At 37.6% G+C, this 23,325-nt stretch overlaps 2 protein-coding genes across 2 annotated transcripts; one reads left to right on the top strand and one right to left on the bottom strand.

The window, feature by feature from the left end:
- Positions 1-1,287: 1,287 nt before the first annotated feature.
- LOC119795522 (kelch-like protein 10) lies at positions 1,288-9,804 on the top strand. The gene is made up of 7 exons (XM_038303562.1): positions 1,288-1,293; positions 3,429-3,658; positions 3,896-4,382; positions 6,323-6,406; positions 6,494-6,934; positions 7,113-7,262; positions 9,360-9,804. Exons 1-7 carry the CDS (start codon positions 1,288-1,290, stop codon positions 9,717-9,719), a joined length of 1,758 nt encoding a protein of 585 aa, XP_038159490.1. The 3' UTR covers positions 9,720-9,804.
- A 467-nt stretch (positions 9,805-10,271) lies between these two features.
- rprd1b (regulation of nuclear pre-mRNA domain containing 1B) lies at positions 10,272-22,418 on the bottom strand. The gene is made up of 7 exons (XM_038303574.1): positions 21,756-22,418; positions 21,041-21,170; positions 20,307-20,440; positions 17,644-17,765; positions 17,165-17,291; positions 15,680-15,855; positions 10,272-12,296 (listed from the first exon to the last, which is right to left on the bottom strand). Exons 1-7 carry the CDS (start codon positions 21,904-21,906, stop codon positions 12,147-12,149), a joined length of 990 nt encoding a protein of 329 aa, XP_038159502.1. The 5' UTR covers positions 21,907-22,418; the 3' UTR covers positions 10,272-12,146.
- Between the last annotated feature and the right edge of the window lie 907 nt (positions 22,419-23,325).

Below are 23,325 nucleotides of genomic sequence, written 5' to 3'. Positions count from 1 at the left end.
TTGGGGGTCAATAAAGTGAGTATTGGCAGAACTGGTAGTCATTTTCATGTTATAGTGCCGGGCCAGGGGATCTGCTGAAAGTAACTAAAAGTAATCTAATTTATTTACTTTTAAAAGCAAGTAGACAGTAACGTAACTAAGTTACTTTTTAGTCAGTAGTCAGATTACTGTTTCAAAGCAACTGTGGTAACACTGTTGACAACAACCTGTTAAGTGTGAGCAATAAACTCAATAAATCTCTATAAACTAACCTTAAAGAATAAAGAGAAGGAAAACAGGATAGAAAGAAAAGAAGGAAGAAATATCACCTGCAGCTTGTCACAGCACATGTATTTCAACCATTAAACCAGAGTTCTTATAACCAGCACAAATTAAACAGCATTACTTAAAACATCTCCTATGTGCCTGCTTGCCTGAGCGCAGCACCTCATTAAAGCATCAAATAGAAAAGTGGATGGGTTTTACTTTGAGACGTCTTCCAGTCCAGGAAGAAAGCGTTACAGGTGTTGAAACTCAGGGGGAAGAGAGAGATTGATCTCGTGCTCTGGCTTTTAAACCCTGAATGACGTAGGGGTATTTCCTGGTGGGATTTAAGCCTTCTTGTCACTCGATTGGTCCATGCGTGAGCTGATGAACATGGCTAGATTTATCCAGAAGTATCCAGAACATCCTTTGTTTCCTAAAATTGATTTGGCTCCATTGTGGCAATACATCCCGACAATAGTGTTTACCAAAATATGTAAAAGACAAAAAGAAAGGATGTAGAGGAAAAAGGAGTCCAAGATGCTAGACTGTTGCCTCCAGCAGCAAGCAGAGCTTCGTTATAGGCCTCTCCAAGATGCTGGTCTTCGTCTAAAGGTGAACAGATCACACAAGGCCTTTTGCATCCTTATTTGCACTCAAAACCTTTCCCATCATCCATGATCCTCTTGGGGCTGTAGCATCTGCAACCAAAAAATATGTCCCCAGGAATGAGACATCTTTTAGGTCCAGTCCACGTTCGTCTCTGCATCACTGGTAGGCACTCAGGAATCCATATTTTCCTATAGACCTCTGCCATGTATTGCATCTGTTTCCACCGCTTTCTGGCATATAGTTCGTTGTGCTCAAATAAGCCCGGCGAAAAGATGGGTTTGTCCTTAAGCGTCAGAATGTCATTGGTTGTGAGAACATCAAGGTCATTTGATTCATCTGAGACCTTGGTGATGGGTCTGTCATTTAAAAATGGCTTCAGCCTCACAAAACATAGTTTGTAGTCCTTCATCATCCAGAAGCTGTTATTCAAGAATGGAGGTAAGCAAATGTGACCCACAAAGAGGGGAACTTTTTAATGAAGATGCACCAAAAAATAGAATAGCCCACAATATTTAATCAAACAATTTCTTTAAAAACATTTCTTTGTGTTACAGGGGTCATAGAATGATTATAAAGGATATTTGGTGCTGGTCCTTAAGGTCTCTGAATAGGATGTGTGTCATTGGTTGGGCTGAAAATGGCATATTTGCTGTTCTTTGAGGTCTAATGCAAGCCTGATTATAAGCCTCAGAATGAAACAACAGGTTTTTTTCTTTTTATGGTATGGTCATGAATATTTAGATGAGCTGTGCGCTGATTGGTTGGTTTACAACGTGGAAGCTGCTGAGCAAAGATGCATCATAGCAACAAGCACTCACTCACTGAAACATCAAATTGTTGATATGGTAGGGTGACCAAACGTCCTCTTTTTTCCTTTTCAGAAACCCAAATCTGGTCACCATAAATATATTAGCATTTGCTAACAACAGCTTAGTGACAGAATCATACTTAAAGCTTGCGGTTGTGATGGCCTTTACGGTCGGAAAAGCCCCTCGTTTCAGTAAAAGAAGTTTAGGAAATCCTGCTTTTTATGTACAAGGTTTTGAAAGCTGTCTTCGGTAATAAGCTTAGAGCAAATGAACAGTTGAGCATCAAACTTTGCAGGGATCTTCTGATACACAAAAATAATCCATGCCTGTCAAGTCTTCGGATCCTTGGGAAGACTGTGAAAATGTTCCCCTTCCTCCATGCAGCCTGGAACACTGCATATATACCCGTGGTTCAAGAGAAAGATTTAATGAGCATAGCGTTTGAATGGAACCAAGCAGATTAGAAAGAGATGATAACTGAAACCTAGTGATATCCAAACAACTCTAGGTGTCATTGATTATGTAATTGTTTTGTGGTGTTCTTGCTCGATGAAGTGGTTCTAGGGTCTAAGAGTTGTGTTTAAATGAATATTGATTGAAATTGCGATATAAAAAGTAATTATCCATTTTGAGAGATAATTGATTAGATTTTAATAGAGTAAGAATCTTCAAATCTTTACGGTTTATGAATATTCCCCCCCACCCCAACCTCAAAGGCACCTTGGTCCTAAACCTCACTCTCAACCCAAGAAGAGAACTTCTCATGGGGACCAGTCGTCAGCCCCCCCCCAAGGTAGTATATTCCTGGGAAATTGTCCCTACAAGGTAAGAAAAGCACGAGCAGACACATACAAAATTCTAAACAAAGAATTGTCTAATTATATCACAGGACAATATCCAAATCAAAAACTTGTTACGGGTCCAAATGAGCAGGTATGATGTATGCACAAAAAGAACGGATATTTGCTTGGCGTTCTGCAGATTTTTAAATAAATAAGCATAGAAAGAAAACAAAGGAATGAGAGAGGAAGAATACAAACAAATAAATACAAGGGAAAGGGGTCCACAACTTAAACAGAACTAAATCATGCACAGATGGTACTTTTGAGAGGATTTGTCCCTCTAAACATCATCTCAATTTAGTTCAAGCTCATATTGCAAATCAGCCTTGACTAGTAAGTAGTAAGAAAAATCTAAAGACAGAATTTCAATATTTACTTAAAAAAACTAATGACATAATGGGTCAGAAACTCCTCCCACTGCAGAGGTGGTGGGACAGAGTGAAAGTATGTGAGTAAAACATTGGAACAGTCAAATTAGAAAGAAATGAATAGGTTGTGAGGAACAAAGATGGAGTTGTTATTCAGTTCATCTGCTTCTTTGCAGAGTTTAGCTGTCAGACCCAGTCACACTTTTCCACTAGTTTTAATGACTTCTGACTTTAACTGTTATTTAATTTCTTACAAGCACACATTTAAATAGCATTATTCTTTTTTGTATGAAAACATTTTATGCCCAAACAGAAGATAATCTGAACAGATACACAAAAACCTGATTAAATTAGTATAATTTGGTTCTCATACGTGTATTATGAGTGGGGAGGAAGGAGGTGGGGAGTGGCGGTTGGGGTGGGGGGCAATCTTGATCTTTAAGAATCATATTTCTGGTGAATTTAAACGTAAACAAATCAAATAATGACAGTTGTAATTATCTCAGAATTCTTCATTTGGAATTCTGATGACAGGTCTGTGTTACATCCCACAGGACCTTTATAATCCAAGCAAGAATTCTAGCAGACTCATTTCTGCACCGTCAAGGTCAACATTAGCACAGCAGAAAGGTTTTAATCCTCTGGAGGAAAAAACAAGAGAAAACATGTCACTGCATAATGAGCTTCGCCTGACGAGGCAGTTGTGTGACGCTGTCATCAGGGTGGACGGTGCTGAATTTTCCGTGCACAAGCTTGTCCTGTGCAAATGCAGCCCATATTTCAGGTAAGGTCTTAGCAGGAGATACAGCAGACTATTGGAGAGTGAAAAAAATGGCCTGTTGACAAATGGAGAGACTTAATGGAAAACAAATAAGAGTAAGAGCCTGTGATAAGAAGTAAATTTAATGAAAAGTTCTGGCTATCCTTTGCTTTTGGATTCAGGATCTTCGTGATGATCTGAAACGATTTGTCTATTCATCAAATGTTTAATAAGTGTTTTCTCTTTCTTTGTTTTTCACAGGGCTCTGTTTAGCCGCTGGTCAACACCAGCCTGTGCAACCTTTGACATCCCTGGAGTCACACCCTACCAAATGTGCTTCATTATTGATTTTGCCTACACAGGCTATGTTCCTCTGACAAACGAAAACGCTGAGGAGCTCTTTATAATGGCAGACCACTTTGGTATTAGTGGCCTTTTACAAGCTTGCAGTGATTTCTTGGAGAAACACCTGAGCCCCCTGAACTGCATCCAAATCTGGAAGCTTACGTATACGTTCTACCACCCTGAACTGAGAGACAAGGCCTTTTTATATCTCCTTAGACATTTTGAGGAGGTTGTCTCTACTTGTGGAGATTTCCTTCTTCTCTCTGCACAGAGTCTTGCTGAAATTGTTGGGAGTTACCAGCTAATTGTAAAGCGGGAAGAGATAGTTTATGAAGCCATCCTTAAATGGATGAACTATGCACCTGAGGAAAGGAAAGAACACAGCTCACTGCTCTTTCCCAAGGTACTTTGAGAAAAACAGTCTTCACTTACAATTTACCCAAATCTTTGATATATAATTACATATATGAACAATGAAAATATTGATAGCAACTGCAGATCTGGATCTGGGTCATTAAGGCAGTAACCCAGGGAAGGGTGTGTATATGGTCTGTCATCTAGTGGCCAAATGGGTTGTGGCACTAGTAGCTAGGGTTGGGAATTGATAAGATTTTCATGATTCCGACTACCTTATCGAATTTGTGAAACTATTCGATTCCTTATCGATTCTCTTAGCGATTCTGTGAAACAATGAACTTGGTAAGTGCACGGTTACATTCGTCTACCTGCGCATGGGACATTCTATTTCTGCCTGCCTCAGCAAAAACAGAATGAAGTCAGTGTTTGGCAGTCACTTTGAAAAAGTAATTAGTTATAGTTAAGAGTTACGTCTCACAAAAAGTAACTGAGTTACTGAGTTACTCCACGATAAAAGTAACTAGTCAATAGTAAAAGTAACTATTGCGTTACTTTTGCGTTTCTCGCCCCCTAACCCTCACCACCCGGCCCTCACCTTCTCAAAGTGTGTTTCAAAAGCCAGCTGAATAGAGTGGATGACAAAGACAAGTACCTGCAGAGGGTTTTGCATTTATTGCAACTCAACATAAATTACATCGGGGGGGAACGCTTTCTGATGGGACTATAAACCCCTTCAGATAGCGTTCCCCCTGCTTAACATGGGGGGAATGGAATTTGATGGACTTCTAAAACCTGTGAGATAGCGTTCCCCTCTTCTTAACATGGGGGGAAACGCTATCTGATGCGGTGTAAATATCATCAGGCTGCATTACCTCTACTCATGGGTGTGAAGTTTTTTAACAGGGCGTTCAGATCTGGTGAGAGTATGAAATTAATAACTGGGTATGTCTAATTCTGGAATCCTGTGTGTTTGGGTTGTTATAGATACTGCAACCCCAAAGAGAGTTAGGAAATGGGTGTATTTCCAGAAATGGCATATGATTTACTAGGAACCACATTAAGCACAGTCAGTGATATAAAACTAGCTACTTACCACCAGAGTTGACTTCCATGCTGGTCGTAACTTTAGCTTCTGTCCAGAAGCATCAAAAACACGGCATTCGTTAAAATGTATGCTACCTTGTGTGCGCAGGTGTTTCTGCATTTTGGATGTATTTCTGCCCGCTGATGTAATTGCCACTTTGCAATGATTTCAAAGCGCCTTGTTGCCATCTTTCTATTCCTTAAAATGAAGCCAAAATTTCTATCGGTTTCAGCGCTTTAGTGTTGCCTGGTCACGTCGTACTTGCTTACTGAATGCCGTGTGCGTAACTTGCGTAAAAAACGTGATGTAAGTCGCGCTGCCCAGCTACTAGGCTGGTGCTGAGAATCGATAAGAGAACTGTTAAGCAAAACGGTGCCATGGAATTGGAACACACGGAACCGGTTCTGAACAGGAAACGGTTTTCGATTCCCATCCCTACAAGTGGCAACGTGCTACTTTTAGCTGTGTTTAATCTAGAAAATAATTATCAGGGAATCAGAATAGGAATATAATAACTTGAGTTTAATAGCGTGAGAAAAGGACTTGGCTTGAAAACCATGAAAGGACAGGACAAAGGGATATGATTCATGGAATAATTACATTCTAGCTGTGAAAAATGGTCTTCCTTTATTTTTATTTTCCAAGGTCACAATTAAAAACACAGGATGAGATTAAGTAAAAATTTAGTGTGGAAAAAAAAAACTTTTCAAAAAAACAGCAACAACCACTCAAACAATTTTATAATTAATCAACCAAGGCCTTAGTTCTTTTTTCAAACATGCTACATTTTTGATGAAGTCTTGGAACGGTAAGAACTGTGTTGCTTGCTGGGCCCCCCGTTGGTTTGGGACCACTGATTTACACAATATAAAACTGACTCATGTGCTTATGTCTCTGTACAGGTCAGACTGGCTTGGATGTCTCCAAAGTACCTGCGTGAAAATGTGAATGAGAGGGAATTTGTGGAATCAATTCCAGAACTTCAGGCAATGTACTTCCAGTCTCTGAAAATCATTCCAGACCACTGGAGGGAGACAAGCTACAGGTCCTTCATCTGCCCAACTTTGGAATAGCCCCGAGTTCCCCCCGCCCTCATGCTGGCTATAGGTGGATGGACTGAGAGAGGCCCTACCAGTTTGATTGAAGCCTATGAATCCAACACTGAGTACTGGAAACATGCGCCTATGACCACAGAAACTCCCCTGATTTGTCATGGGAGTGTTTTCCTCAATGGATCAGTTTATTTAGTTGGTGGCTGTGTTAATCAGTTCAATGCCGTGCACAGATTTGACTTGGCCTCAATGACCTGGCATGAGGCGTCACCAATGCACAGCAAGCGCTGCTTCGTTAGTGTCACCGTGACGAATGGGTTCATATACGCCATGGGAGGTTGCGATGTACACGAACGGCTCAACACTGTTGAGCGCTACGATCCAAGAAGCAACCAATGGACACTTGTATCTTCCATGCATGAGAAAAGGAGTGGTGCCAGTTGTACAACCCTTAATGGCAGAGTGAGTGACAGTAGTTTATTTTAAGGGCAACAAGGGTATATTAAAAATCTCAGGGTGTCACACACGTTTCCTTTTTGTTAAAAGTTAGTCCTAAAAACACAGTAAATTTATAATGGTAGGGGGATTTCTAGAGATAGACCTCTTCAACCAAACACTTTTCTTTTAAAATGTTTTCCAGGTGTATGTCTGCGGCGGCTTTAATGGAAGCCAGTTTCTATCAACAGCTGAGGTTTACAACCCAGACACAGACCAGTGGACCATGATTGCCAACATGAGCAGCAAACGCAGCGGACTCGGTGTTGCTGCTTTTGGTGAATATATCTTTGCAGTAAGTATAGACAGTGTTGTACCTGAACGCGTTTATTGAACGAAAGTTCATGAACTCGTTCATATTTTGGGCGAACGTGAACTGAACGTACTGCATTACTGCCTGATGAACGTTATTGTGAACTTGTTCATTCTGGTGTTTGTGAACGGCACGCTCTCTCAGTTCAACTGCGTTCAATAGGTTGCCAAATTTCTATAGAGACCTCAAGGTGAAAACCCGGCTAAATCACACCGTAAACAGGCCTTAATACTTAGCGCGAAAAACACCCAATCTGGCAACACCAGCTACCAGTGTCGTAGCCTACAGCCGCGTGCGTCATCAAAACAAAATGCAGCGTGGAAGCCACAGCAGCATGGAGGCGACCGTGGAGGCGACAAAGCAGCAGTATGATCACTTAAAACAGGTTTATGACCAGGTGGTTGGTGAGGATGATGGCAACAATCTTACATTTCTCTGCAAACTTTGCCCGCCGGCTTTCAGTAAAAAATCCGCACTTAAACCTGCCTGGTATAATTTTCCAGGATTCCAGTATCCCTTTTTATTATGTACTGACATGAAATTTCAAATGGAAAAAATTATTAAAATAAAAAAAAAACATTTGCACCTTAAAGACTACTTTCCTGTTTTTCTTTTAATAATTCTTCATAAAAAATACCATTCAAGCAGCACATTTTTCCTGATGTTTTTGAGAATATACTGTATGGTGAAAGCTGCAGCTGCTACTAGTGTGAAGTGAATGGACAGCAACAAAGCATTTAAGTAACAATGGGGAAATACTGTCCCCTCAATGCTAATGTAAATCCTTGTTGGATAAGGATTTAAAACTGGATATGAAGATGAAATCTGACGCACAGTTTCAGTGTTACAACTGATAAAATAATTGCTGTCTTTGGTTCTACAGTAGGCTATGGTGTAATTAAGCAATATATATATATATATATATATATATATATATATATATTTTTTTTTTTTTTTATATATATTAATAAAAAAAAAAAAGAACTATGAACTAGTTCATTTTTTGGAACTGTGAACTTAGTTAAAAATTTTGAATTATGAACTATGAACTGAACTAGTTCATTTTAAAATGTGTGAACTGAACTTTGAACTAGTTCACGTAGAAAGAGAACTTATAGTATAGTATAGTATAGTACTGTATAGAGGTGCACAATCACAACACTGAGCAAAGCAGAAATGTGTCTTTTTCAACCTAATCAAATGATCCTGTCAATATTATGTGCCAAATAAATAATGGTCAGGTATATTTACATTTAAGGAAAATTCAATAAAAATAAAAATCTTCTCCTGTATGGGTATGTAGGTATTAATTGTGTCTACTTTATTACTTTTGAGACTTAAACAGTTTTAGTAGAAAACTGAAAAAAATCTAATTCACCAAAACTTGTAATCTGGAATTATTTTAAAAATACACAGATTTTTTGAGTATTGTTTCCATCCAGGGAAATATGTAGCATTTTATACTGATTTGTACCCCAAATGTTTAGGTGCAACATCCTTGTCTAACTGGATACATATACTCAGAAACTATAATTTGATCATGATGGGATGGGCATCATCAGTAACAATATTTAAATGGACTGTTATGTCTTAGTGGTACCAAAGTATTGCAAGAAAATACCCCTTAAATTATTACACCTCCATCACCACCAAGGCAGACTAGGTGCATGATTTCATTATAGCCTTAGTTCCCTCACAGAAAAACAATTCATTAAACCAAGTCTCACAATCTTTTTTCTAGCCAAAAACTATTTTTGATCTTATGTGAGATGGATGTACAAAGCAAGAGCAGATTATGTTAGAATATTAATCTTTTGAGATTTTACTCAAAATAAGTACTAGAATCTGTCAGTACAGTAACACCACTGCATTTGGTAAGACTCCTTGAAATCATAATCTATATATTCAAAATAATCTTACCAGTTGCAATAAAAATAATACAAATGTGTAATAATATAATAAGAAAATCATAAAACCACTGACACCTTGTTAATTTGTTGACACTGCGTAGGTTTCAGTGATTATCTTATTCTGTTTTGTTCCATTCTGACCATATTCTCTTTAAATCTTTCTCTGCAGGTTGGTGGTTTCGATGGAGTCTCACGTTTAAACACTGTTGAGGCCTACAATGTCTCCACCAAAACCTGGTGCAAAATTCCCAGCATGAAAAAGAAACGCAGCAACTTTGGCATTTCCGTGATGGAAGACCTCCTCTTTGCAGTCGGAGGCTTTGATGGCGTATCTACCATCTCTGATGTCGAGTTCTATGACATTAAGGCCAACATGTGGGTCAAGGCCAACAGCATGAAGATGTCCCGCAGCCATCTGAGCTGCTGTGTGGTGGACAGGCTCTACAACACAGCTTATTATGCTGACCATCCCAATTCTCCCCAGCTCAACCACTTACCTTCTGATAAGGAAGAAGAGACGGAGCAATGAAGTCCATCTATTTATGTTTCTCTATTAAATGAATTTCTCTGTAAACATTTGTCCATGTTATTTCTCATACATGATAAATATGTAAAATGCCATTTTAAAATACTTTGAAAAGGTTATGGGTTTATGTGTAAAAAGAACATAAAAACATATTTTTAAAGAAAATACTAAGGTTTGATCTTTCCTGGTTTAATTGAGAATCTCCTGTAGGTCATCTTAGTTAATTAAGTCACATGAGGGATGGACAATTTAATGTTTGCATTTTCATGCAGTGATCTGTAACGTACATGAGCCTCTTTTTATGCAAAATTGTTTTAAATATTTATCCTAGTAAATTGTTTTTCTTTTAAATAGTATCTGCATAAAACACTTCATTGTAAAATAAAAAAATATCTAAAAACTGAAGAGAGGAGAAAAACAGGAAGACATCTTTTCTTTTTCTTTTTTATAACTCCTATTTGGCCATACTGTACTTAAAGGTAGATTACCAGAACAGGGGAAACAGCACACAGGGGAATGTTGCTGTTTTCATTGCAGAAATAATTCAAAACAATATTAAAAAGACAAAAGTGTTATATTTCAAACAAGCAAAAGCTTTAGCTTAGTTTAGAATTTTAAGACAGAGTAAATTGTTTAACAGAACAGGGGTTCCCAGATTTTCCCAATCCAAAGTATTAAAACTGTAGTTGGCGAGATTAGAAACCCAATAAAACAGCCACAATCAATGGTCACTGTTCCACAAAAGTAACCAAAATAAGTTCAAATACCACCAGTACTTTATTCTAATTGGTTCCAATTTATTAGCATCCACTAAATCACTTTCATTAGAGAAAACCTGATCTTCTCCAGGGCTGTCCCAATAGCAGTGTTACTCTGAAGACCGAAATACAACAGCTGGATGGAAAGAAAGCATCCAAACATTTACTTATTGGGTACACTGGAGAGTAAAATCGAACTAAATCTCTTTTCATAAGCCAAAAACATCTGTTTAGGACTTCTATGGTGTATTGATCTCAATCTAAATTAAACCATTTAGCTTACTTTTAGCTAGCCTTACTGCTTTAAAAAAACGAACTGCCAGAAGACTCAAAGTTCAGTAAACAGCATTTCTTATTTTCAAAAGTTTTTCAAAAATCCTTTCTAACAAAAAAAACAAAACAAAAAAACAACGCGGGAAACTTCAGCAGGAACTGTTCGATTTCTCAGAAAGCATAAATTAAATGCTCTGTGGTGAAATATTAATGACCTATATGTAGAAATGCTATTCAGCAATTATACAACCAAAATTGAAGTGCATTCATATTAAGCTAAATATATGAAATCAGGGTTAATTCTCCAGTTTATTTAAACACTAAGCACTTCAGCAGTGGCTACTCATCTACAGAGCAACCTAAACCGAAAAAAAGAACATAGAAACCTAAAAATTTGATAAAAGAGCAAAATAAATATTTCATTTAAAACCTTTAAGCCTAAGGATATCAATACTCTGGGGTAAGAAATTATAACTACCTATAAGCTTTTCTCATGTTCAGATTTTTTTTCTGCTCAAACTCAGATATTAACAGCAAAATTTATTCTTTTTCTAATTAATCGTGCAACATAAGGCTTTATTTTCTCTTAGTCGTAACCGTTTTTCCCGTTGTAGCATTTCAGATGTACTCATCTACAAAACAAATCTGTTTAACAAAAAATGATGCAGCTTGTTTTTGCAAAAATCAAACATATCACACATTACTGAACTTAACCAAAGTCAGAGCTTAAGCCTGAGCTAAAAGCACAAAAAGGAGACTTTTGGGTGGGATCCTCGTTTGGTCAAAAACAGGAGACTACAAGGTATTTTTTAAATTTGTTCATTTCTATTTGGATGCTTTTATTCAACAAATCTGGTTTGGCAGACTCAGAGATGTTACTAAACTGAAGATGTGATGTAACAGATGAGAAAAATATCCAAACATGCTGAACCAAACATGATCTTTTCACTCACATCAAACATCTGGTCTTGCCGAGCGTTGATAAAGAGACACAAACAGAAAGCCAACAAAAAACACAATCAATCTATTGAATAATAACCTCTTCAGACTGTAGCCATAACCTAGAGGAATTGGAAAAACATACAACACAGGGTGAGGCTTTAATTGAAACATTTTAGGGTTTAAAAGAAAATAAAAACAATCAGGAACCAAACTTCCCGGCTGGTGGCGTAGAATCCGGTCGGACAGAGTCTCAGTTCTCTGCTTTGCCTCTCATGTCTCCTCCTTGTCCCGCTAGGATTGAGTTAGCAGGTGGCGTAGGCAGCTACTCTTCTGTAAGAAGTTTTCCCACACATGCCTTCAAGGTGGAGGCAAAGCCAGGAGCATCCTTGTTATTCAAACATGGGGCTGAGGTTGGCTGCGGAGGGACGTTCCAGTAGTCTGTTCAACCTAAGAGCTCTCAGTCGGTGGAGAAGAGGTCTCCCGCTGAGGGTAGAGGTGCCAAGCCGCCGGTGACGTTGGGCAGCAGAGACAGATCCGGTAGACTCTGGATGTGGGACTTAAGCTCCTTTCTCACATGAGTCACTCTCGCCAGCTTCTGTTTATACTCCTGAGGGCAACAGCAGGGAGCGCATTGATTGACAGTTTCTCAAAAAATATTTTGTCATTCATTTGAAATAAAAATATATGCAGGCAGAATTTACAAAACAGTATATTTTTTGTCAAAATCTTAAGCATTTAGTGCACAACTGAAAACCAAACAGATGCTCTGTTCCAAGGATTGTTAATTAAATGCGTTTCCAATATAAGCTCAGTACAGTGGAATCTAGAGATGTCCCGATCCAGGTTTTTGCACTTCCGATCCGATACCGATATTGTTTTTGGACTTCCGATCCGATACCGATACTGGCCGATACCAGCCTATCCGAGCATGTATTTAAGTTTAAGTTAAAGTATTTAGCCTTAGTTGTAAGACTCATGTTGAAAAGGGTTTTACTACTCTTGATAACATCTAGCCAACTAAATTAGGTGAGATTGAATAAAACACAATGCTTGGTAACAACAAACTTACCTGTTTATTAAGAGATAAACACAAACTGGACAAAATTACGAATAGCAATCTGAAATTGCACAGTGAGCAGTAAAACCGTAAACAGTTAAAGGTGCAAGTATTACTGTAAGTTTTAATAAAAATGCAAAACAGGGAAACACTGGCTCGTTTCAATCGGCGAAACTGGAAAATACGGACCTGATTTTTTTTTAAAAACTGGATCGGCAGTCTGGATCGGGATTTTACATGCTTTGCCGATACGCATTTTTTTGCCAATATCGGCGTCCCGATCCGATACGTGGATCGGATCGTGACAAGCCTAGTGGAATCTGCTTATAGTGGTCACGGATATAGTAATCAACCGCTTATAATGTTCAAAAGGCTTGGGACAAAAGTATTTTCTATACAAATGCTTTTTATATAATTTGTGTATAGTAATCAAGAAATCCGCTCATAGTGTTTATTTTTGGTCGTTTTATGAATGTAAACATGTGCAAAAATAATTAATAAGTGGATCGAAAGTTATGACAGCACTCCGGTGTCAGAGCCTGTGACGGATGAGGACATCATCGCGGAGGCACAAGAGCGCTTTGGTGCGGGTACCAGTGCTGCGCGCAGCGAGGAGGAGGATGATGAAGATGTGGAGACTGTTGTCTCTTCCAGAGCTAAGATGAGGGATGCAGTTTGCATTTTAAAGACTAGTCTCCTGCATGTAGGTTTCAAAAACGTTGACCTTTTACATCATCTTGAAAAAGAAGTAAACTCGGTATTGGACAACACTCTGATTCAGGGAACCATGGATAAATATGTGAAGTGATTTCTTAATGTGGCGTAGCAGATCCGCAACACAAAACAGACGTAGGTTAGTTTGAAACAAACAGTTTCCTAGAACAACAACATAGAAGATATTCCATGTTATTGTTCTAGGAAACAGTTTGTTTCAAACTTCAGACTTGTTTAAAAAATTCACCGGTGGCACCAGACTACCAGAGTTATGTCTGCGCACAGCGCAGTTTATTGTAATTAAACTTGATTGGCATTGTAATAAAATTCAGTAAATGCGCAAGCTATCAGTTTCCTTTCATTTTTCTCATTAAAAAACCATACAAATGGCATTTAGATGATATTCTGCATGAAAATTAGGGAAATAACGGTAAATTTGGATATAGTAATCAACCGATAATAGTGTTCAAATTGGCTCTGGACTAACGTGATCACTATAAGCAGATTCCAATGTATTACAATGGAAGAGGCACCCAGTGTTTGGTAACATTACATTTAATGAGAGACAGAAGAAATCATTTGGCACTCCAGGCCTATAGGTGGCGGTAAATTCTGCGACATCTGGAGATGCTTTGGCCACTTCTTGCACTCTAAATTATAATTATTAATAAAAAAAAAAAAAATTTAAAAATTAAGAGTTTAACGACTGGATTAAGTACATACTGTGGTTCATGTTCAACAAGGGTGGATATTTATCTCAGCAACCTATTCTCTTGAATACAACTATTTAAATCCATAAAGAACATTTTGTGTTTTGATTTTAGGGTCACGATAAATATTTGAGTTGATTTCATGCATTTAATAATAATTTCTGCTCTACTCTGTTTTAATACAACAAGCAAAGAGTTAATCTGACTCCCTGAGTGTTTGCTTCTTTCTAATGAAACCCTCTAAGGCTCATCCATCCAGTAATTATTTGTAACATGATGCTCTTCTACAGATTCCTTGTCTCAAAATAATTTCTGAATGCATTTGAATTTGTTTATGGCGGGTCACTTTGAGTCATAAGTATTAAGGTACGGAATTATGAACAGAAATCAATTCAGTGATTGAACAAAACATCTAAGAGGTTTTTATCTAAGCTACTCTTTCACAATAATCAACTGATGTAACTATGACAGAAGCTAAAGATAGAAGACACCAAGCTGATCACCCAGACCGGGACTCATGTTTATCAACTTTCTCAGAGTCATTTTCTGTTGCAAATATAAAACATGTAAGAAACTTGAATTGAAACTAAATTGAAATGATCAAATGCATTCACTTTTACTCTCCCTGGTATTTTTAAACACCTCAAGAGGTGTCGCAATTTTTTGGAAGTCACCAATACATAACATAGAGCTTAACTATGCAGGATGAAAAGATTAATAAAAAAATACAAACTATCTTCTTTAATAATTTACATAAAATAAATGATTGGGGAAAAATCCTTTGAGAGATAATTTTTATCTCCGTTAATTTAGGACCTCCATTAATATACAGAGGAGACAAGATAAGGAAGGGTTTAGATCTAAGCTATGTAAAACAAATAAAAGAGAAAATGAATAAACATCCCTCTATACAAATTGTTGGGGTTATAAATGTATAATTGTAAATATTATTTCAGGCATTTCTCTAAAGTCAGATAATAAGTGAATGCAGCCTAGATGAAAAGCAGTCAAAAGTCCAGATATATCCTCCTATATTTTTCTTTCCTGATGTTGGACTAAAGGTTCCTTTTATGTTTTCTTCCTACAAATAACTCAGTAAGCGACAGTGTTTGCCTTTCCTTCAAAACAGGTTTCCTCTAGGAATCCATTAGCAAATTTAGGGTACTGTAAATAAAATAAATAACTACTCAATTAACTGCCATCCGGTTCAAAATTGTCACCACAATAACAAAAAAAAAAAAAAAAAACTGAAAAATAAACTGTTTTTAATCCACAGCATTAATATATTTGAATATTTCAGGCATCGTTGATGAGAAAAATAAATGAAGGCTTACTGGACTAAACATGGATTTTTATTTCTGGCCCTTTTAAATGACTTCCAGGCTGATTTTTTACAATTAAATCCACACTTAAACACAAATATAAGGACATTTCTGAGAACTTTGATAAATACAGGCCATTGATGTAGATTTACTTTATTTTTCTTTTTTTTACAAAGACATACTTTACCTCTAGTTTCTTCTCCCTTTCCATTAGCGCCTCCTTCTGGCTGCTGATATATTCAGTCAGCATGCGAGCAAGCTGCCTGCGGTCTTCCAGCTCTGCTGCCAGTCGGCCATTGTACTCCGCCAGCAGCAAACAGGCCTCATCCACAGTTTTAGACAGCTTGTCTGCTGCATCCTTGTCTGAATTAAAAATAAGTTTGATCGTTAAGTTTTCATAATAATCTGCTAAAATGTTGAACTATTTCATAGTCTCTCAGATACATTAATTTGGTAGATTTTGTTCTTTATTTCTCAGCATGAACTGGTCCTGTGGGGTGTTTAATAATATCTATAATACTAATATTCAACCAAGCTGAATGATTACATTAAAATAAATGACGTGATTTTAGAATTTATACTAGACACTATGTTTAACAATTTATTGTTAAATATTCACTTCTTATCTTTACATTTCTATTTGTTTTGGAACTAAATTCTTAAAGGAATAGTACACCCAAAACATGACTAGCCTTCATTTTGTCTAGCCTTTCATGCATCTGGAGATCTGGGAGGCTTCTTGCTGTCTGCTGACATTCAAATAATGGAGGTCTATGGCGCCCGAGACAGAAAGGTCCATAAAAGTCCACAAAAAACGTGTCAATATTCCTCCATACTGCTCGTCCAATGTATTCCAAGTGTCCTGAGTGGGTAGCGTCCATAATTTACTCGAAACAAAGTCATTTAGAATGTTTTTAGAGCATAAACAGTAGTGTATAGGATTTCCTAAAAGCGTGCGTCTGTGCGTTCACGACGCTACGGAAACCGCGGCAGACCAAACCAGATGAAAGTGAGCATTCAGCGTCTGCTCTGCCAATAATGCAAGCGTAGAAGAAGAAATTTGCTGTTTACCTGTGCAAAGAAAGAAACAACGAAAGAAAAATGTCTGAGGACTTCAGTGTTGAGGAAGAGCATGAGTTCTTTGCCGAGCTGAATGCGCACTTTCATCTGGTTTGGTCTGCCGCGGTTTCCGTAGACTCGTGAACGCGCTTTTAGGAAATCCTATACACTACTGTTAATGCTCTAAAAACATTCTAAATGACTTCGTTTTGAGTAAATTCTGGATGCTACCCACTCAGGACACTTGGAATACATTGGACGAGCAGTATGGAGGAATATTGACACGTTTTTTGTGGACTTTTATGGACCTTTCTGCCTCGGGCACCATAGACCTCCATTATTTGAATGTCAGCAGACAGCAAGAAGCCTCCCAGATCTCCAGATGCATTTGAGATATCAAAAAAGTACTCCAGAGTGTTGATCAGCATGGGGGTGAGGAGAAAATGAAGGCTAATTATGTTTTGAGTGTACTATTCCTTTAAACAGTAACTCTGGGTTATATTTCAATCATGAACTTCAGCTGCATTGTAAAACAAAACCATGTAAAAATCAATCCAAGCTACATAAACAATACAATCTAAATCTATCTTAGAAATAGATTGTCAGAGCTTACCAGTGATCTTCTCCAGGAGGGAAACGTCCTGAACTTCCTGTGGAAGGGAGGCGATCTTCTGCCGAACAGCTGCGTCACCTGATGCAGCGTTCTCCAAATCCTGCAGAGCCTTAACCAGCTCCTCAGTCTGAAAGGTTCAAGATCAAACACATACGGGTTAAAATGGGAACTCCAGCAAAAATAAAAAATAAAAATAAAAACAGATGAGATCAAATGAGGAAAAAATTAATGGAGCCTCTTTGAGCTGCTTTACACTTGACTTGGAAACTAGTTTAAGGAAATATCAACAAAAAAGCCCAGAAGAGCAACATAATAACACTGGATGTAAGATAAATGCGTTCAATATGAGCAAAGTTTTTAACCCCTGGCTAAAAAAAAAAATGCTTTCCTTTAACAGTAAGATGCAAAGTATTTGAAAATTGCACCGCTTTACACAGCTTCTTTAAGTAATATGTCAGTGATTATTAACGCATTAGTACCAGCTGATTGGCTGAGGCATCTGTGATGTGTGGAGACATGTGGATTCTGTAATCATCGTCTTCATCCTCTTCGTCTTCCTGGATCTTCTGATAGCTTCGTTTTACGGCCTTCTTTTCTTCCACTGAGTCACATTAAAAGGAGAACAGCGTCTCAGCAAACAGTAGATTATGTAGAAGAAACTACAACAAGCATGGCTCCAATGGGTATCTGTATGAAAGTGTTTACAATAGACGGATAGAGATGCAGATAAACTGCACAAAACAATCCAACTTGAAGGTATTCAACCTTCCTGCTCAATTAATATAAAGTACCTAATCCATAATTGGAAGTAAGAACTTAATGTTCTAATTTCTTCTCTTGTAAATATTAAAAAATTCAGATTATCAAAGAGATCTTATGTCTGTGAGGAAGTTCCGTTCAAGTTAAGAAGTTTAATTTCTCTAGGCATTAGAGAACGGATATTTACCAACAGTATCCATTCGATCTGACAGAGCATGAAATATCTTTCAAAGCAGAATAGACAATAATTATTCTCTGCATGTAAAAAGTTGGATTAGAAATTTTGCAAGAGACCTATGACAACAGCTGCAGTCGAGTATTGATAGGGTTGGGAATTTATAAGATTTTCACAATTCCGATTACCTTGTTGATTCTGTGAAACGATTCGATTCCTTATAGATTCTCTTATCGATTCTGTGAAACAATGAACTTGGTAAGTGCACGGTGACATTCGTCTACCTTCGCCTGGGACATTCTATTTCTGCCTGCCTCAGCGAAAACAGAAGGCAGTTGAACGGGAGCTGCCAGCCTCTGAGCCAGCCAGGCTACCTCTCTCATCTCAGTCATCTAAATCTAATGGAGAAGCCATCCGTTTAATGAAAAAGCTAGTGCTGTCAATCGATTAAATTTTTTTAATCGCGATTAATCGCATCAATGCGTGAGTTAACTCGCGATTAATCGCATTTTAATCGCAAATTTTTTTTCTGATTGAAAATCATTTAAATACTCTCGACGACATACAAAAAATACATACAGGCTAGGTTTGTGCCAATGTTCTTTTTTTTTTATTAAAACAGGTCACAGACACTGATTTATGCCATAGAAACATATGGCAAGAAGATGGGGAGGCATGTAGCAAAAAATAACAAATATGTAGCCAAAAAAAGGCCCTGAAAACAGGCTGATGTAAAAGACAGTCTTTACAGTTAATACAGTCTTTTGAACAAAGACAAGCATTTTACCCTACTGCTATAAAATGTAGTACAGTTAACATTAGATGTTAATTAACCAAGATAATAATGAACAATTTTCAATCAATACATCAAAATCAATAGACCGACATCACTAGATGGAGGTAGTCTATGCTCTAGAAAGTTACTTTTCAGCCTCTTAACAAAAATGAGAACACACACACACCCACCCACCCACACACAGACACACCCACCCACACACACACACACACACACACACACACACACACACACGCGCGATACCGACCTGTGGCGTACACAGACAGCAAGAGTGCCGTAGCAGATTCCATTTCACCTCAGTAATCTGTTTTCTCAGCGTATTTCAGGTTGCTACTAGTTACCAGACACTCAACTTGTTTGTTGGTGGTGGGGCTTAAAGAAAAGGCACTAGCGCTACCCAGTGTATGAGCGTCTTTTTTCCTTGAGGAGCTCCGCTCTTGAAGCCTATGAGAAATGCATACACTGGGGGAAAATAGCCCCGCCTTTCCGCAGGCTGCAGCGGGATGTACTTGGAAAATTTTACCATAAAACCACATAGCGTTAATCTCACGTTAAAAAAATTATCGCCGTTAAAATGGCCTCGCGTTAACGCGATAATAACGCGATAATTTTGACAGCACTAGAAAAAGCATTACTGTACAATTTCGGGAAATAAACACATCCCCCCCTAATTTAAATAAAGGAGCGTCACATTTCTCTCACTTCCTGAACTGCGGAGCAACTTTGTAGCATGTTTAATAACCCCAAAGAGAGGTAGGAAATTGGTTTATTTCTAGAAATGGCATCTGATTTAGTAGGAACCACATTAAGCACAGCCAGTGATATAAAACTAGCTACTTACCACCAGAGTTGCCTTCCATGCTGGTCGTAACTTTAGCTTCTGTCCAGAAGCATCAAAAACTTGGCATTCATTAAAATGTATGCTACCTTGTGTGCGCAGGTGTTTCTGCATGTTGGATGTTTTTCTTCCCGCTGATGTAATTGCCAGTTTACATCCAAACTTTCAATCCGTTTACCCGATGGGACGGCATTTCTTTTGTTTTTCTTTTCTAGACTTACGCCTGGTCACGTCGTACTTGCTTACTGAATGCCGCCTGTGTAACTTGCGTTAAAAAACGTGACAGAAGTCGTGCTGCCCAGAGCTAGGCTGTGGTGCTGCCTGGAACTGTTAAGAGAACCATTAAGCGGGCTGCCAAAGGGTGACATGGAATTGCAACACACGGGACCGGTTCTGAACAAGAACCAGTTTTCAATTCTGATTCCCTAAGTATTGATAAAGGCAGGTTTTAAAATGATTGTAAAACAAAAAGTCTAAATAATGGGTGTACAAAAGTTCCGGATGTATGGTAAGACTTGCAAAGGAGCACATAAACACATAGCGGAGCATTAAGGTCACTGCTGAGTCATCAAACCTGAGGGTCTGGGGCTGCTGGAGTCCTCGATGGCAAGCTTCAGCTGCTGAATGAAATCACTTCTGTAGAGACTCCTTTCCTTCCAGATGTTCAGCAGCCTCTCCATTTGCTTTTTACAGCCATCATCAACTTCACTGCAGAGACACAAGAAAACAGCCAACTGAATCAAAGTCAAAGAGGGAATAACAGCCAGCTTAACAAACAAGCATAAGATTTCTATAAGCTGAACTGAAGACTTCAATACATGTGAAATAACAGTATAAAAATGTGTAAAAAGGTTTGTAAATCATCATTTTACAAAGGGAGGAATATCTACAACAGAGCATGAAACACACAGGAGGAATCTTGGATCCATGCAAGTTTATGTCAGTTTAGATATGCAATTACACAGATACATACGGTATTGAATATAAATGACCTATATATATATATATATATATATATATATATATATATAGGTCATTTATATTCAATACCGTATATATATATATATATATATATATACGGTATTGAATATAAATGACCTATATATATATATATATATATATATATATATATATAGGTCATTTATATTCAATACCGTATATATATATATATATATATATATATATATATATATATATATATATATATATATATATATATATATATGTTTTAAAGGAATGGCTGAACTGGTTCCAGCAACTTACCACACACTAAGAAGAGAAACTTATTGTGGACTTGTTAGAACATACCTAGCTACATGGGAGCAGGCATCCACAAGTACAGACTCGAAGTCTTTGGTGAACTCTGGTCCTTTCTTCTTGCTGTTCTGGATGACATCATTTGCCAGATACAGAAATGTCAGCTTCCTGTTGCTTTTAGCTAAGAAACACAAAAAAATTGTTTTAAGACACTGAATCTTTTTGGAATCAACTACAAAAAAACTCTAAGATGATTACAGAGAAGATTAAAGCAGAAGATCGTAAACTGTCAACATCCCAAGATAACTATTCAATCTTTCAACTGAAGCATCAAGAATGCCAGGATGGGCAAGGAGAGCCGACTGAAGGAACAGGGAGCTGATTACAGTGAATACTAGTACAATATTAAGGCTTTTACTAGTAGAATACATGAACTATATATGCAATTCACCATATTTGTAATCTAAAACCCCAACACATTAAACTTTAGTTTGCAGTTCTGACAAAACGTGAAAAGGGTTTAAGAGACATCAAGTAGCATACAAGTAGCATAATCTTTTTTTATGGTTTGCATAAGGTCAAGTTCAACAAATCTGATTTACAAAGACTCTGCTGAACAAGAAACAAGCTTGGAGATCACAACTTTACAACGCATTGGTTTAAATCATAAGCCGGAATGATGCTCAACTTCAAATGGCAAGGGTGCTATAAGATTTAAATGAACGAAAAAAGAAACTCTTTTTGCTTGCAGGAAATGTGGTCTCACCTTTCTTCAGCTCTCGGTGCCACACTTTGACGATGAGGGCCGAGTGTTTGCGGTGGTGGATGATCCACAGAGACAGAGTTTGAACGCTCTGCTGGGAGCTGCTCAGCTCCGACAGCTTCTTCTCCAAGGCCGACTCGGAGAAAGAAGACATACCGACCAGTTCTGCTCCTGCTTCCACTAAAAACTAACCCCCACCTGCTCCAAAGCAAATGAGCTCCGAGCTATTTTGGAGGAGCTCGCACTGTCATCAAAACTGAAGTTGCGCGGCTTATGTGTCAGATAATCGGCATCCAGGTTACTGGTACCTACTGATCATAAAGCTACGTTTCTGACGTTATTGTATTTACCAAAAAAGCCAACATGAAAGGTAAATATGATGACAAACAGGCAGAATGAACCTACTGTGCCTTTGCATGCAGTTGTTTGTTTACAGCAGAAGCTAGCGTTAGCTAACAGCTAAGTGAAGCACCGAGCCGCTCTGCGCGTCAACCTGGGGTCAAACAAACACGCTTTTCTGAAATATCCCTCTTCAATATTTTTTAAATATGTTCGTTAAATATGCAACAGCAAATGACTGGGTTAAAACTCACAGTCTGGATCTGGTCGCATAAACTCATGTAAAAACGGTTGGAAAAAATGGCTGCTTGCACTTTCAACCTAAAATGTGCGTCGCAGAAAAATGACGTCACTGGTCAGAACCGCGTATCTACTTGAAGGCTGATGACTGTAATATCTACAGATATACATTTTAATAAAATAATTAAAAGGATTTTCCTTTAGTTATGATACAAACCACGACTTTTAACATAGAAAAAGCAGCATATTGTTTGATGTAGACTATTTCACATAAAATAATAATACTTTATTTTTAATATTTGTTTTTGACTGGATAAACCTAAATGTTATCCTGCTAACAGTGTGACTGTAAACGTGACATGAGTTTCAACTTAATTCTGATCATCTTTCAACATAAAAAAGCAGACGGCATAAAATTATTTTTTTTCTTTATGTCATTTTGATATCTTTATGAAAAATCGTCTAGTAGATGTAGGAAAGCTCCAGGGCTGTTGGCCACAATTGTAGAAGCCCGCAAGATAATTTTATTATTAATAAATTATATCCAGTCAGTTAGTGCTAAGCTCACTATTAGAGTATACGGTGCTAAATTGGGCCCATAAAATTTGTTAAAAAAAAAAAAAAGAAAGAAAAATTTAAGCTGAAAAAGAAGTTCGTTGTAAATATAAAAAAAAAAGTTTTGCTCAAAAAAAAAAATTGTAACCTGAAAAAACTGTTAAAAAATCAAAACCAAGAGATTCAAGTTTTTCTCTCTGCAGGTTTGAAAAAAAAAAAGACATACAGGTTTGAGAAAAAACCCCCGATTGTTTTGAAAAAGGTTTTATTTTGCTACTGTAACACCACAATTTCCCCATTGTGGGACTATAAAAGGATTTTCTATTCTATTTTATTCTATTTTCAGATTGAATATTTTTGTAACTTTTTTTCAACAGTTTTTTAAACAAACCTTATGGCTCCAGTTTAGCTCCATACCATGCCTCAAAACAGCTCCTAA

This window comes from Cyprinodon tularosa, unplaced genomic scaffold (genome assembly GCF_016077235.1).
Source record: "Cyprinodon tularosa strain WSP-4 unplaced genomic scaffold, ASM1607723v1 ctg513, whole genome shotgun sequence".
Lineage (NCBI taxonomy): Eukaryota > Metazoa > Chordata > Actinopteri > Cyprinodontiformes > Cyprinodontidae > Cyprinodon > Cyprinodon tularosa.
Note: the sequence above shows the minus strand (reverse complement) of the source record. Positions and strands in the feature narration are given on the sequence as shown.